The sequence below is a fragment of the Schistocerca piceifrons genome, chromosome X (assembly GCF_021461385.2).
Source record: "Schistocerca piceifrons isolate TAMUIC-IGC-003096 chromosome X, iqSchPice1.1, whole genome shotgun sequence".
Classification (NCBI taxonomy): Eukaryota; Metazoa; Arthropoda; class Insecta; order Orthoptera; family Acrididae; genus Schistocerca; species Schistocerca piceifrons.
The window spans coordinates 916891558-916907513 of NC_060149.1; the positions used below are offsets into that span (position 1 = coordinate 916891558).

Below are 15956 nucleotides of genomic sequence, written 5' to 3' on the forward strand. Positions count from 1 at the left end.
CATATACCCATCCTGCTAATTCACATGCACACGAAGGGAATCATTGTGGATAATAGGCACAGTGACTATAGACTCATAAAAAACGCCAAATAATTCGAATAAATAACAAAATATAACAGAAAAAATTTTTATCTTTCAAGGTGTTTCGAACCGTTACCATACAGTCACCATGTTTCCCAGCCCTTCCCGTTCACAATTACACTATCAGTGATATGCCAAACAGATTGCTTGCAATTATACCTAGATCAAATTTATGTACATGTCTAATAACTGTCACTCTACGCCTTTTTTATTCAGAATGTTGTAGGCCTATTTGCGTTTCTTAATACGATTACTGTGTATGAAAAGAGAAGCATATGTTATAAAAAAAGTGTAATTTAATCGAATGATTTTCACATATTTATTATTTTGAATGTGAATAGTATGTGTAATAGGACAGTCAGTTAGAAACGAAGCTTTATTTTCGGATATCTTAAGCTTCATGCTATTGCTTGTCAAAAAGATTTCGACACTCTTGAAAGTGTTTCATGAAGTGTTATGTTGTGTTTCAGTATCTGTGCCGAGCCCGAATCTCGTACAACACAGAGCGGAATGAAACATCACTGTTTCGATACAATTAGTCCGTTCCAAGCGCAGGTGGACTGAAACAGCGTTATTTTGAAACAACGATAGAGTTTCTGTCTCTGGCTCGAGATCGAATCTGGTGCGGTTATCCGAGACAGAGGCGGAATGAAACACCACTGTTTCGAAACAGTGAACCACAGCCGTTCCGAAACACTGAAACAGTTCCACGTATCGATACACTGTATCGAAACATAGAAACAGTGGCCAAGTTTAGTGTGTAGTGTGTACACACGAGCGCAAGTGTGTGTGGAAAGTGAATATACAACAGTGCCAATGGTTAATATTGATTTAGCACAGAATGGCGCTGAAATTGAAACAGCATGTTATTTCCCGCGTGAGTTATTCTTTGTAGTATGAGGAGAAAATAAAAGCAGGTTGAACTAACTGAGTCAGTAAATGTAATTTTATTTATTTATAGGTTGTTGCATGTTTGAAGAACCAGTGCAGTCAGCTGCCTTCTGTTTTACCGCAATTTGTTGAAATACATGGTGGAGATGATAGTAGTAACATCGAATTTCACTTGAATTTACGCTCGTTAGAGAAGTTTAATGGTTTCCGTGTCGACTACTTGCCAAATTTGGAAAACATCTCTTCAGATAGCCTGATACACGGTGTTTGGAGTGTCACTGATAACCGTGGTCCAAAATGTATTTTTAGAATTTGTAGTGATGTGTTCCTTAAAGAAGTTCTTGAAGATGTAATAAACAAACCGAATCTCATACAAAAGAGGAACAGTATTGTGAATAATCATATTGGAAGAAGACTTGTTGTTGAATTCAGGTATGTACTTCCAGCGCATATGAAATGCTATTTGATGTATGCTTGACTTACTGAAGACATTCTAAGACACCTGTTCACGTAACTTTTGGTCAAACGTTTATTTATTCCATTGTTAATTCGGATGCTTCACCACAAATAGCAGTTGTTGGTTGCCTGTCCTAATAGTTTCCAATAATGGCCTAAAAAGTAAATATATTGCAGTGTAATGTAACTCCTGTACCTTTACATGTCGCTTCTTTATCCTTGCTACTAAGGATTTTGGGGCCTGATTCCCCCCCCCCCCCCCCCCCCCCCCTCTTGATGTCATTAAACATCGTTATACATGTTATTGTTGCTACTACACCTTACCATTTTTAATTTTGTACTTATTTTCTTGCCTTTGCATTTAGAGTTTCTGCTCTTAGTAACATATTATTGTAGACATTTCCAGATTTTTCATAAATCTTTAATTATGTAGTCAGCAAATCTTTGTGGTGGATTGTTGATTACGTAGTGTACACTGTGTGGCACAGTGTGGCCCAGTAGTTATATTAAGTAACTCCCAGTAAGGGATTAGTGTGCCTCATCCAATCATTCAAATGTTGATTTACCATTATTTCTCCAAATTGCGTACCATAATTTAAGTTGTGTTGCTTCTTTTGAATTGGTCGTTTATGATGTCCTGCTTGTTCTTCATTCATTTTAAGTGTCTACAGCTTCTGTAATACCATTCTCACTGACAGGATTTTAAAGCTCGGTCTCCCTTAATTGTGTGTATTACACAAACCTGTGTCCTGTGCAGCAGTTCTAGATGGCTGATATAAAACTCAGTTTAGAAGTTTCAGTGCCAGCATTGGTTTCTGATTATGTCCTAAAATTTGGAGAACAGCCCTGTGGCCATCATGCTTGTAGTTGAAACAAATTGTGTGTGACCAGAGATAGGCTTGATGTCTTCTGCATCAACACCATGATGAGGGGGATCATAGTTTTTATGAAATAGTTGTATTTATGAGTTCAAGTGCTGATAATGATACCTAGGTGAAGGAATGTGAAGGCAGACAGGTCAAATGGTAGGTTGTATTTGTGCCACAATCTCAAAGAGAGTGAACAAGTTGAAACATTCTGGTTGCAAATGGACTCAAATATGACTCATTGCTGTAGCATACATTGTGCTAGATGAGAACTGAAAATGATAACGAACATATGAAATGTGAGAGATTGAAACTGAGGCAGGACTAGGAGTCAGATATGAATCTGTGCCTTTTGTGTCCAAGACTTATAATTACACGGACTGACTTCCCTCGAGCTTCAGTTTGTCAAGGGTTCCTCCCCTTTTCTTTCCAGTTGTGTAACAATGACAAAAAGATGTATAGATAGAGGGGGAACTGGCTGCTAAATGTCAAAAGATAAGGGTAAATAAATAACAAAATAGAAAATGTAGGGCTCAGTCTGTGGGGAAGGTGCTAGAATTAATGCGACTGATTTGTTGCAAAAGTTTGAATGATATTGGAAAGTTCGTTGTTGGACAGTATCACACAGGTTGGTGTTTATTATCATAGAAAGTTATTTGTGTTTGATCAATTTATGAACTTTCCAAACAGTAATAGTAAAAGTGCTCTTGATTGGTCAAAGTGGGAGAGCTGCAAAGTATTCACAGAAAAAAGGCTGCGTGAGAGTGGACCATAAATAGAACACGGTCAACGAGAACAATCCCATAGTATATTAAGTTTTTAGCCCTTTGCTAAATGCAGCAGTATAATATTGTGTTGCATATAGTGGATCTTCACATAATTTCCTCACTTAGGGGAAGGCACAAATTGCAAAGCACCTTAAGTGTAAAATTCAAAAGTTTCTAATGGGTGAAGGATGCTGAATAGTAACACACCATGAGCAACTTTCATTCATGGTTATTAATTTTGTGTAGGTACACAGGACCCTGCATTTGTTGAGTGTATTGTCCTTACAAATAATGGTAGAACTTTTTGGAACTAACGGAGAGGACTGTGGGAATCGGAAGAGGTATACTTCACTTATAACATGGACTGTCTTCGGGAGAGGTATTGTGCGGAGGTAGTAAGCTCTGTCGTACTCACACAATCCAGCTTTGTCTTGTGCTTTGTTCGAAGCATATATGGGAGTTTTAAGTGACACACATGCAAGTAAAAAAGGGAAAAAGAGGGAGACGGCAGGAGGGGGGGGGGTTGAAAAGTTTTCCCTAGTCTAACATGAAAGTACTTTTTTGACATGTTTGACTCACAGGCGCAGAGAGAGAGAGAACGAAACTTTCACCTTGTAACCTAACCTGTACTTTGGGTTATGCTACAGATCATTCTGTACAACAACAACAACCTGCAGTCAAAAGAATAATACAGATGCAAAATAAATATTATTAGTTTCCTGTTCCATCTCTGTTTGTATACGTATGTCACACACCACATCATTATGTTATCAGCATCCAGTATCGATAGATTCAACCAGCTCTGCAGTAGGCACGTATTCGGAGAGCCGGGATGGCAGCGTAAAGGACTACTAGGAAAGATATTCTGGGGAAAAAGCACAGGGAAATGCTGGGAGATCTGGAGTTGAAAGAGATAAGTAAGGATCAAAATTCAAAGTTGAATATAATAGTAAAATAAGAGGGTATGCATGACTGGTGTTGACGTAGGAATGTGTAATGGGCTAGGAACAGAAGAGGCGCCGATGTCAGATCGAAGAGAGGACTAGAAGAGATTGAGAACAGGGGTTTGTAGAAATGAAAGAGATTTTGCATTTAGATTGTGCATATGTACCTATAAAAGCTGATCTGAAGAGACTTCAGATGGCACAGATTTTGTATCTGCTACTGTAGTCAACCACAATAAGGCATACATCATGGGTTTCGACTGGTTGGTGTAGTTGCCCTTCAACCACAGTTTATCAGCTGCCATTTGTATGGGTGGATAGTTTGTCAGTGAGAGTGCACTTGTGGTGTCCATGGCTCATGCATTGTGTGTTGATGTTGGCACATTATTTTATATATGAAGAGTGTGAAGAAAACTAGATGTGCTGAGAGGCTGACTGTAACGAACCCTGATGCCTAAGTTATGTTGGCATGTGGTGATTCATTTGAGATTTAGCGAAGCCAATGAAATTTGGGGGGGGGGGGACTTTGTTTGCAGACAGACTGATGCATAGTGTAGCCTGAGGTCTGGTTTAGGGTGGAACGCGAGTTTGCTTGTGTCTTGGCGAAGCCAGTGAATCTCAACATGGAAATATGATCACCGTAATAGTTTGACATGTAGTGTTGTCCAAGATATACATTTGTCATTGCAGTAACCTGCTTGTCTGTCTTATTTCCGATTTTTCTGAAAATTCAAACAATGTGGTTAACCTAATAAAACAAATTACCAATTAACTTTATTTATGAACCATAGGTAATTATGAACGAGCATTCTTATTAACTGTTGACAACCGACTCGTGATTTATCGTATTCGGTTTGTGCCATTAAATAAGTGTGTTGTTACCAATTTCTGCATACAACACAACATCCACAGACACCATAAGTGCACATCTGTTGTTTGTCCACAGTCATACTCATGTTAAACAATGTGCAGTGGCTGCGATGTAGTTAGTATAATTGATCTGTCAATGCGAATTGCCCTAAGTTAATCACAGAATTCCAGCAGTGATTTCTTGAGGAAACTTTTCTGTGTTCTGGTGCTCTCAATTGTCAGTCTGCTTTATTGTAACATCTGCTGAATCTACTATTTGTCACAGGTTATATGTTTATGTATCCAGGGCTCATCCAGATAGGGAATCTACTGCTGAAATTTGTTCCTGCCAAGCAGTGCACCATGTGAACATGCTCATGTATTATATTTCATTTGAAGGGGTCAGTGGAAGGAAGTGCTAACCCACAAGAGCATATCTTTAGTTACTGCATTTTATATGGTTACATAAATTCATATGAAAATGTAGATACAGTAAAATAAAACAATTTGTATAAAAGACAGTGAGTTCATGTAGTATATGTGGAATTACTTAATACCATTGTGTAGTTCATTTGAATATATAACAGATAATGTAATCAGACTACTCTTCATGTACTTTAGTGTTAGCACTTTCTTCTGCCATCCTGTTCATTACTTCTGAAACTTTTTCCATATCAACCCCGTAGGAAAAAAAAATGCTCTTAGTGAGGTAATGCTGTGTCTCCCCCCCCCCCCCCTTCCCCTTTTTTTTCCATGATCCAGGCACAACCTTCTTAATACCATTCACCTGTTATGTTGTGTTTAGTGTGGCGCCCCTTGTCACAGTCACCCAGTTTCATTTTCACATTAGTTCTTGACATTAGTGAAGAGAAAAGAATGAAACATTTATTAGAAAGTTGAATTGCATTCTGCACTGTATATGTCAAGTTATGGGGAACTAATTTTAAGTTTAGACTAAACATATAACTGTTTTGCTGTCTGTCCTTCTGCAACATTAAAATGAAGTGCTTCTTGTTAGAAGATGCAGTGGAATTACCAGGATTGTGTTTGGAAAACAGTTTTATTACATTTGGAAAACAATTTTACTCTTATGATGCTTAATAAGCTTTACCACATATGTGTCAGCTAATTGAACTGACAGAAATATTTGTTGAAGCGGTTCCTGTTTATCTGTTTCATCAGCACATTGTGGGACACTTCTTTGTGTATTTCTGTCATGACTGGGAGTAGTAACCTTTGTTTTTTGGGGGGGGGGGGGGGGGGGCGCTTAGGTAGTGCCCATTGTAGAGCAGGATCTGCTTCACCACTCATTTCACAGCCGACAGTGCAATGTATTGCTCATTGCTCACAAATGGGATACAGTTATGATAAAGTGTGATTTCATCTCAAATAATACAGATCAAGAGTGAATATGTCATACCATTATTTCAAAGCTTTCTGGAAAAAAAAAAGTGTTGAAGGCTATAAGACACTCTCATACTATATTTTGACTTTCTGATGATTTGTTAAAATGTTATAGACCTCTCTAAATGAGAGTATTTGTGGAAATGTTGCAACAAAAGGGAAAATAAAAAAAAAATTATAATTAAAAAAATTACAAGTGATACAGATCTGAAATTATTTTTAGTAAAAACCTTGTTCACAGTACTGTTATACATTATTAACACACACACTTGTGAGTTTTTTCCTCTTTAATTTGAAAAACTAAACTACTGAAATTTGTAACTTTTAACAAACTCAAAAATTATGGTTTGAAGATTTGAATCGTCACAAAATGTTAACTTTCCTGAGAAATGAGAAAGTGGAAAGACTCCCAACTGTCACTTACTACATTAATGTCTGAAATTCTTAAACTGTCAAAATATTTCTACATGAGGATAAGAGAGGAGGATATTAGTGTTTAACGTCCCGTCGACAACGAGGTCATTAGAGACGGAGCGCAAGCTCGGGTGAGGGAAGGATGGGGAAGGAAATCAGCCGTGCCCTTTCAAAGGAACCATCCCGGCATTTGCCTGAAGCGATTTAAGGAAATCACGGAAAACCTAAATCAGGATGGCCGGAGACGGGATTGAACCGTCGTCCTCCCGAATGCGAGTCCAGTGTGCTAACCACTGCGCCACCTCGCTCGGTCTGAAATTTTGTGATTCTTTATAAATTTTCCCTAAAACCGCCATCCTGAATATTCTAAAAATTGCATGGTATGTTAGTTGGTCATTGTACTTACAGAAGGTACAGTCAGAGTGGGCAATATTTTGTGGTGCAAAAGTTACGAAATTTTTATGTTAGAGCTAGCTATTCGCAATGTCGAAAAATCCTGGACACTTGAAATTTTATGTTGATTCCTTATGTTGAGTAAATGAATTAAAAACTGAGTGGGAAAACAATTGTTTATTTTGTTCGTGCATTTTATAAAAAAATGAGATATAGAAAATAACTTTGCATGTGTATAATTTTTTTTCTGATATTATTCACAAATTTTTATTGTCCTCTGTCATGATTTTACTTCTTTATGACATTCCATAAATTAAAATTGTCTACACTGTAACAATCAACACTGCACTGTTGCAAAGAGTTCATTTGCTTTTTACTTGTATAGCCAAGTTGAATTTGCACATGGACAAGGATGATCCAACAGGAGCTGTACTTGAGAAATGGGAACTGCAAACTTACATGTTGCTGATGACCTTTGGAAAGAATTTGCCACACCATGAGGTGTCATGAAGGAGACAGTTACATCTTGCAGCTCATGAGGGACACTAATTATTTGTCCCATTGAATGTCATACATACAAGAAATGAAGTTGCTCACAACAAAGTCTTCTAAAGTGTACTAAGGTCTATGCATTTCACACAGTAACAGGCCGTATTTCTTGGAGAAGTGTTCTTGCAATGTATGTGCCAGTCTGGGATGCAACCCAGCAGTGACCTGACTGAATTTCTACTACTGGTTTCATAGCAGACCACTATTGTCTCTCTTTTTTAAAACGCAATTCCCCTAATGTGCTTCAGTTTAGAAGTCAGAGTTTCGTGTCGTATAGTAATTTTGTTATGGTCGCTACAAATCCAGTAGCGTCTCTTTTAGCATAAACAGCTTCATACTGGAAATTGGATCTTGTTGTGACATGTTTACAGAGACCTCCTAACCCCTCACATGCCCTTTTTACATGACCCATAGCTTTAAAGATCAATTTTTTTGTCTTACTTACTGTGCAGTTTTTTTTTTTCAAGCTCATAAAACTGAAAGCTGGTTTTAAAATGAGATGCTGCACCATTAGTCACATACATCTGTTTAGGAAATGTATGGCCTGTAGATGCTATGTCAGCAGTTATGCTGGCAGCAGTGCATGCATGTACACTGTCACGAATGAGATCATCACTGACAATAGCAAAACAGTGTCATGTTCCTAGGAAGTGAGCAACACATGTGCATGTGAATATTGACACTTTTGGTGTGTGCCAGTGACAACTTTGAATTTTGTTCTGCAAAGCGACAGAGCAGTTCTCAGCAAAGTCGAAATGTAGAACTAATGTGTCGACATTCTGGGATGTGGCTGATTTTGCTTCTGCTATGGCCTGTCTCTGAATCCTGCAGAGATGATGAGCTACTTCTCTCATGACCCAATGCCTAACATCTGTAACAGATTTCAGTAGGTCCACTGTCTTCCTCATCAACTCTCCTCCCTCTCACAATGCATAAGTTATGTCATTGTCAGTATCCTGGTGTAATGCTTCAACAGTCTCCCTTCAGCACCAGGACACACTGCACACTCCTGCAACCAACATTTATCTTGAGGCTCTTGACATGTACACAAAAGTATCAGATCCATCTCCGTTTCTCTTCCCTGTGACACTACTTATGATGAAACAAATAAGCCTCAAATTAGTGCAGTCAATAAATGTCCATATTTTTTTCACTGTCTGGCATTTTACCCGTTTTTGTCATAAGGAGTAGAATTTTCGGAGAACAATTTTTAAATTTGTGTTGTCGTTTTTTCTTATGAGGTGTGATTCTCTTACTGATATTGTCATATATGTTTTTACCTTTTTCACTAACAGAGTTAACATCAGCCTGATCAGGACTTTGCTTGTCACACTCTTTGTCATAACTTACATAATATTCCGGAGCAACATTAAGCATATCATTTTTTGATGGATGCCCACAGTAGGAATATCTTTCATTCTTTATTTTATGAGCTTTTGAAATTGAATAATATGAAGAAGTGGGTCTCTGTATCTGCTGCTTGGAGTAGCAGCGTCAGTAGTTGTATTTTCTCAGTATAGGTGGCTGCCAAGATGGCAATGTTTAGGTTTTGAAACCACACATCACATTGGGTGCATGTGTCACTATCTTCAGGTTCTACATTATTCACTTCACAAAGTTTTTAAGAGGTTGCTTGTCTAAAATTTGTTTCAAGTCCTTCCACTTTTCGTTGTACGTACTGTTTTCTTTATGTGCTTCATATTTCACCTGGGAATTTAAAAGTGTGTATATTAGGGCCTACAACAGAAATTTTAACATTCAACGCATCAACAACTTCACACCTATAAGTATAAATGTCTGCACTGTATTCTTCAGTTTCACGTTTTAGTGATGTTAATCATTCAGGTGGGTTATCACTATATTGTGCATATAGTGCATATAGTGCATGTAGTGAGTCCTGAACAATGGATGTGATGGTAACACAGTTACTTGAGGACCAAGATATTTCTGCAATACGTCTCACAGATTTTCAACAATTGTGCAGCATTTTTCACTTTTCTTAAACACCATCTGCTTGTTTCTTTTTTCATAGTTCAAACACCTCATCCTTTCACGACTGTATTTCCTCACTGACCTTGTATGAACTAAAAGTTCAAACCAAACACAAAACTTAATGCAGAATGAGTCGTGTGCAACTTCATACACGTTTGTTAGTAACAGAAGAGAGCTGGAAACTGTTGTCGACATGCATATTTTTCAGTAGAAAGTCAATAATGTGAAATATGCAGAATGTTGAAAAATTTCTAACACTTCACCCAGAAAAATGTTGTCCACTTTGATTGCAGTAACTGCCAACACATTAACTGAACAATATATTGTACCATTTTCATAAGTTTTGTGATGGGGGCTTTTGAATAAATAATTTGTGAAAATGTGATTTTTTTAATATGTTTAGTAATAAATATTTACGTAATACAGATCGCTGGAGCAGAGAAGATTTTGTTTATAATTGATAAGTTGTATCTAATAATATAACAAGGAAGTTAGCATTCTGTGACTTTCAAAATCAGGAAAAAAAAATTAAGTAGAAAAAAATTAAAATTTTTGTATTTTCCTCTTAAATCTATAAGTAAGTCAAAAGAAAGCCCACAAAAGTGTGTGTGTGTGTGTGTGTGTGTGTGTGAACTAAATTTGAACATATAAAGAGGGAGCTTTAAAGTAAAACATCTATCAGGTCTCCAGTACTTTTTGTTTATTGGCTATATTTTTTTTAGTTCTCTACTGTTTTAAGAGTTATTTACAAAATATACATACAGAGAGAGAGAGAGAGAGAGAGAGAGGATAAAATGAAAATATTTTATTTCTTAACACATATGATGTAGAGGTCTAACATATGTTCGTTCCAGAAAAAATAAAGGTCATGAATTGACATGTCATGTATGATTCGATTTGAAATTGTCCTAAACTAGTGTGCTTAATGTAAATATGGGTGAGAAGTACGATATTGCACTGCCTGTGCATGTCAGATGGAACATTGCATCATTCTTCTTAAAAATACAGGCACAGCAGTATCGAACTTATCCCTCAATATTAGGCAGCGACTTTTAATTGAAATCTCCTCCCCTGTTAGGGAATTTCATAATGTGGGCTACGAGTACAGGTTGTGCTGCAGGAACAATAACACTTGGGGCAAGTAGGGTCTGACCATGAGTTATGCATGGCTCACTTAAAATGAGAAATCAAGGTTTGAGCTCCAGTCCAGCACAAATTTTCATTGTCACCATTCCCTTATGCAGGTGATGGTTGTTTGTATTCACAACTGTGAATATATTTCATGGGTGAGGAGTATTGTTATCTGAAGGGAGAACATACAAATGAATGTTATCAACATTAAATCTGTATACAAGATGAACTGACAAAATTTTGGAGGCTGTTCAGGGATATTTTCTGATTATTTTGGCATAGGGGACCCATGGTTTATGATGGCTCATTACTGAGTAATGATGTAATTATAATTTATTTTGTTTATTTCTGCAGTGTCCTCTGTTTGTACAAAAATATGTTCATAACAATGAAAAAGCCTTTAATTTGCAGTCATCAAAACTTATTGGGGGGGAGAGGGGGGGGGGGTCAAAAAGTTTCTAGCCTAACAAATAAAGAATGACAGAAATTTTGTAATACCAATTTATTTTTCAACATAATACAAAACATTCAAATAAAAGGTCTTTGGTTTCGAGTCCAACCAAGCGTTGACAGCATGAATCACTGCATCATCATTGTCAAATCGTCATCCTTTGAGGTCTTTTTTTTTTTTAGATTTGGGAAAAGAAAAAAGTCTGATGGAGCCAAATCTGGAGAATATGGTGGATAAAATAACAATTTGAACCAACAGTCACACAGAGTTTCTAGTGTTGCGAGGGCGGTGTGTGCTGGTGTGTTGTCCTGATGCAAAAGAACTCCACACGCCAATTTTCCGTGCCTTTTTTTTCTTTATCTCTTCTCTCAAACAGTGCAGGAGGGTGCAGTAGTATGATGTGTTAATAGTCACGCCTTTTTGCAAGTAATCCACCATAATTACCCCTTCCGCATCCCAGGAGACCGGTGCCATCACATTGCCGGCTGGTTTTTGCACCCGGAATATTTTTGGGGTAGGGGATGAAGGATGTGTCCATTGTTGTGATAGTTGTTTTGTCTCTGGACCAAAGGGTGAACCAATGTTTCGTCCATTGTCACATACCTGGCAAGAAAGCTGTCTTCATCCACTTCAAATTGGTGGACAATTTCTTTATAACAAAACAGGTGTCTCTGATTTGCTTTCAAGTCTTTCGGGACCCACCGAGATGAAACTTTCTGCATTCCTAAAATATCCACAACAATGTCATGAGCACGCCCACTGGAGATTCAAAATGGGGTGTCAGTGTGCTGTAACGTTGTTCGATGATGCTGCAAAATCATATCAGGAATTGCAGTCATTGTTTCCTCAGTGGCAACAGTGACAGGCCTTCTGCTCCTTGGCGCATCTTCCACACTCGTTCTTCCATGTTTGAAGTCAGACAGCCAGTTTTCACTGTTGCACAAGGTGGAGCACTGTCTTTAAGTGTATTCTGCATGTCCTTTGCAATTTCGTTAGGCGTCATTCCCTTCAAATGAAGATATTCAATTGCACCACAGTCCTTGATTCTCTCGATATTCGCCATTTTGCTTACACTATGGTGTACAACGCAGCCTAAAGTCAAAACTAATGAAGATAGAGCCACAAAATTTGACTTGAATACCCACAAAGGATCACCATAATAGTAGCTGGTGTTGCTGGTGCAAGACATTAAGGTGACTGTCTTGGGCTAGAAACTATTCGACCGCCCCTTGTACAACAGAGAATGCAGAGTAATGCAGCAACCCTCAGTACTGTGATGCGGTTGCTGTTGTTGCAGGAACAGCTGAGCATAGCATCATTGTGCCGCTCTTCCATTGCCTTGAGTGGACCCGCACACAAGGTGCATGTTTGTCAACTCTTCACCAGTAGACCTATCAACACTGCTGTGTAGCACTGTTAACATACCACCAGCAGTACCAAACGGAACAGATTGTAAGCTTGTGGGCAAAGAGTAATGTGGACTTTATTGTTGTCAGTAGCAGGTACCATTAGTGAATGGAACAAGTTTGTTTCCAAGCAAGAAAAATAGTGCATACTGTTGACATTTGCGTTGTTGTGCAGATTTTTTGAGTAGTGCAATAAATGGGAGTAAGAAATCAAACAAAATGCAGTTCAGTTACTCTATAATGAGCCATCAGAGACCATGTGTTCCATGTACCAAAATACTCTGATTCATCCTGTATATGACAGAATTTCTCTGTTTCGGATTATACCCGGAAATTCAAAATTTTGACTTCTACAAATGTGCCACTTTCTGCCATATAATGCTGATTGCGTACGAAAGCCATATGAAATTTTGTGAGTGAGTGAGAGAGAGAGAGAGGGAGAGGGAGGGGGGGGGGGAGCAGGATAATATTATTAATGTTGATGTATCAACATTAACTGTCCAGTATGTCTACAAGGAATGATATGTCACTTACACCCATGTAGCGTGGCGTAACAACGGTGTAGGAACAATTGACATAAAAAGGTCCTAACTGAGCTGGATTGGAGATTAGTGTCATACCTTGTCAGTGGCAATTGGTTTCACACCTGACAAATAATATTTGCGGGACAGTCAATGCAGGTGCATCTCAAACAGTCTCTCCCACCACCACCACCGTGGGACTTGTGACACTTTCGAGAGTTTGTGTGTGGCAGGCACAGCTATTACAGCATCTGCTTCCTTTCTTGTGTTGCAATTGACTATCTCAAACTACCCGTATTTCTCTTCCTGCTTAACCAATGGTGGTGGTCTTTGATATCGACCCAGCTATGTCTCTCAGTTCTGCTTTCTTTGGTTTACCTCTTTATCCATTTATTTTTCATAAATTTTTTTTTGGCTGAAGTGATTTTTAGTTCTCTTTTGGGTTTGATCTCCTTTTTTCCAAAATTTTTCCTAAAGTGTAGACCAACTGGGGAAGGGCATCTTAAATAATGCCAGCTGTGTACAACATAAAAGATCCTGTGTGCACGATAGCTACGTAGACTTAAAATATGTACTTAGAAGCCAATGCGTAGCCAACTTGATGTGTTGGGGTCATTATGTCTCCTTTGATTAGAGCTCCTTGAGTACACATAGTTCACACTTCTGATGCCTGAGCTACTAGCTTTCAATGCATGCCATGTAATAGGTGCCTATGATCTTGGGGCATCAGGATTCATGGCAATGGCAATTGTCTCAAGTGACCTTTGCTGCAGGTGGGTGGTTTCCATATGAGAGGCCGTGATCAGCATAGGTGTCACCAGGGTGGGCATTTTCCACAAGAAATGCACAAAACCGATTTGGCTGTCACAGTGTATAGGTTGAGATTTTTCAGTGAAGATTACAATCCAACTGTTTTCCCTACTGTGGATTCCCATGGGTAGAGGTAAAAACCAGAAGACTGGGAACAAAACAATTTTTTAAATATCTGACATGAACTTGAATGGATTGAGATACTCTTATAGTGGCAAAGACGTTATTTTTCATGGAATGTGTAGAAGATATATTTGATGAGTAAACATATTGGAAAAAATGTGAAATATGTCACTGTTGGTTAAAGCTACTTCTTCTAGACAACCTCAAGAACTTCATATATTTGAAGGACTGGGTGACATGCCAGTGACTATTACTCAACATAAAACTTGGTACAAGAAGCTATTTTTTGCAGAGATGTTACACTCCAGACAGATTAGGAGCTTTGAGTTAATGCAGCAGAGAGAGATGTACATTTTGTCTGACAGGTACAAAAAGGGACAAAAAATAATAGATTAGATAGAGGCACTTTCATCTTAGCTTTTAGAGGAAACGTCTCCCCAGAAAAAGTTACATTAATGGAGTATAGGTGTGATGTGAAACATTACATCCCTCTACCCATGAGACACTTTCAGTGCTTAAGATTTGGACACACATCATCTGTTACATGGCAGACCTAAAAAGTGCAAGCTGTTCAAGTCACTTCACAAAAGTTGCCCTTGTGATTAACTGCATTTGTGCGTAAATTGTACAGAACACCATCATCCGTGTCCGCCAGTTTGCCCAGTATTTAAAAAAAAGAAAAGAAAATTCAAGAATATAAAACAGTAGCTCACGTGTCATATACTGGGCAAGAAAAAACTATGAATATATGCATCCAGTTGACAAGATGACAACTTATGCAAAAGTAACAGCTACCTGAACTTTTTTAAAACCAAATCTACTACCTACTATACAGACACATCAGGCTACATTTCATGTCCCCCTGCCAGCTTGAGAGAGGAAGAGTCACTCCAGATTTCGGGCATTGTGTGGCCATCTTCAGTGATTGTTTTAAATTTCTTGCAATACATAGAGATGAGCCGGGAGCTGTAGCTGTGGAGGATGGCATACTCCCAACCATACCCTGCCATCTGGCTTGTTAGACCACAGGAACATCCTCTGGAAAACTGCTGCCAGGACACATGTCAAGGCGTGAGGGCATGTTCTGGGGCAATGATGGGTTGAGGTTCATTGGGTCAGTGAGTGGGGCCAACGGGGGTGAGTGCACATCATCCATCTCGTACTCCTGGGGTGCTCTGGTGGTACCAGCAGGCAGCTGCGTAGGCTGCACTGTACCATGAAGCCATGAATCTGGCGCAAGAAAAGCAGCAGAATCACGGTGCAAATGACGTGTGTGAATTTGGTTCTGGTGGCGGCTTTGCAAACCATCGGGACCTGCAATCAAATACACAGAAGAGCCAATGAGTTGCTGGATCATGCCTCTTTCCCAGCACCCACGGTTGCCATAAACCCTGAAAACAAAAAGATCGCATGGCGCAAAACGATACTTGTGGCCCATTGGTGGCGCCGGATGCTGCAGTGGGTGTAGCAGCGTCCAATGGCAGCAGCCGTGCAGGAGTCCACCAGTGATGGTCTGTCCCATGGGTGGGAGCGATAAGAGGCGAGAAAGAGTTGCAGCACCTGTCCCCATGTACGGGTGGTGCGAAGATTGGCCATCCGCTGTTTGAAAGTGCGTACAAAGCATTCTGCTTCTCTGTTAAACTGTGGGTGAAACGGAGCACTTGTTAGATGATCAATGCCATTTTGTTTACAAAACTGTTCAAAATCATGTGAAGTGAACTGTGAGCCGTTGTGCGACACAAGTACTTCTGGCAAACCTTCTATGCAAAAGACAACGCTTAAATGGTATTACGTGATGTGGTAGAGTTCATAGGCACAGCAAGTGGGAACTTGCTAAAAGAATCTACCACTGTGAGCCAATGAGTGTACCAAAATGGTCCTGCAAAGTCAGTGTACACTCGTTGCCGT

At 39.0% G+C, this 15956-nt stretch overlaps 1 protein-coding gene across 1 annotated transcript in view; it reads left to right on the top strand.

The window, feature by feature from the left end:
* Positions 1-764: 764 nt before the first annotated feature.
* Positions 765-15956, top strand: part of LOC124722581 (probable arginine--tRNA ligase, mitochondrial) — a 54257-nt gene continuing 39065 nt past the window's right edge. The window contains exons 1-2 of the mRNA XM_047247719.1: positions 765-958; positions 1043-1404. Of these exons, the coding sequence (XP_047103675.1) occupies positions 923-958; positions 1043-1404 (398 nt within the window). The 5' untranslated portion in view covers positions 765-922. The remainder of the gene's footprint in view (positions 959-1042; positions 1405-15956) is intronic.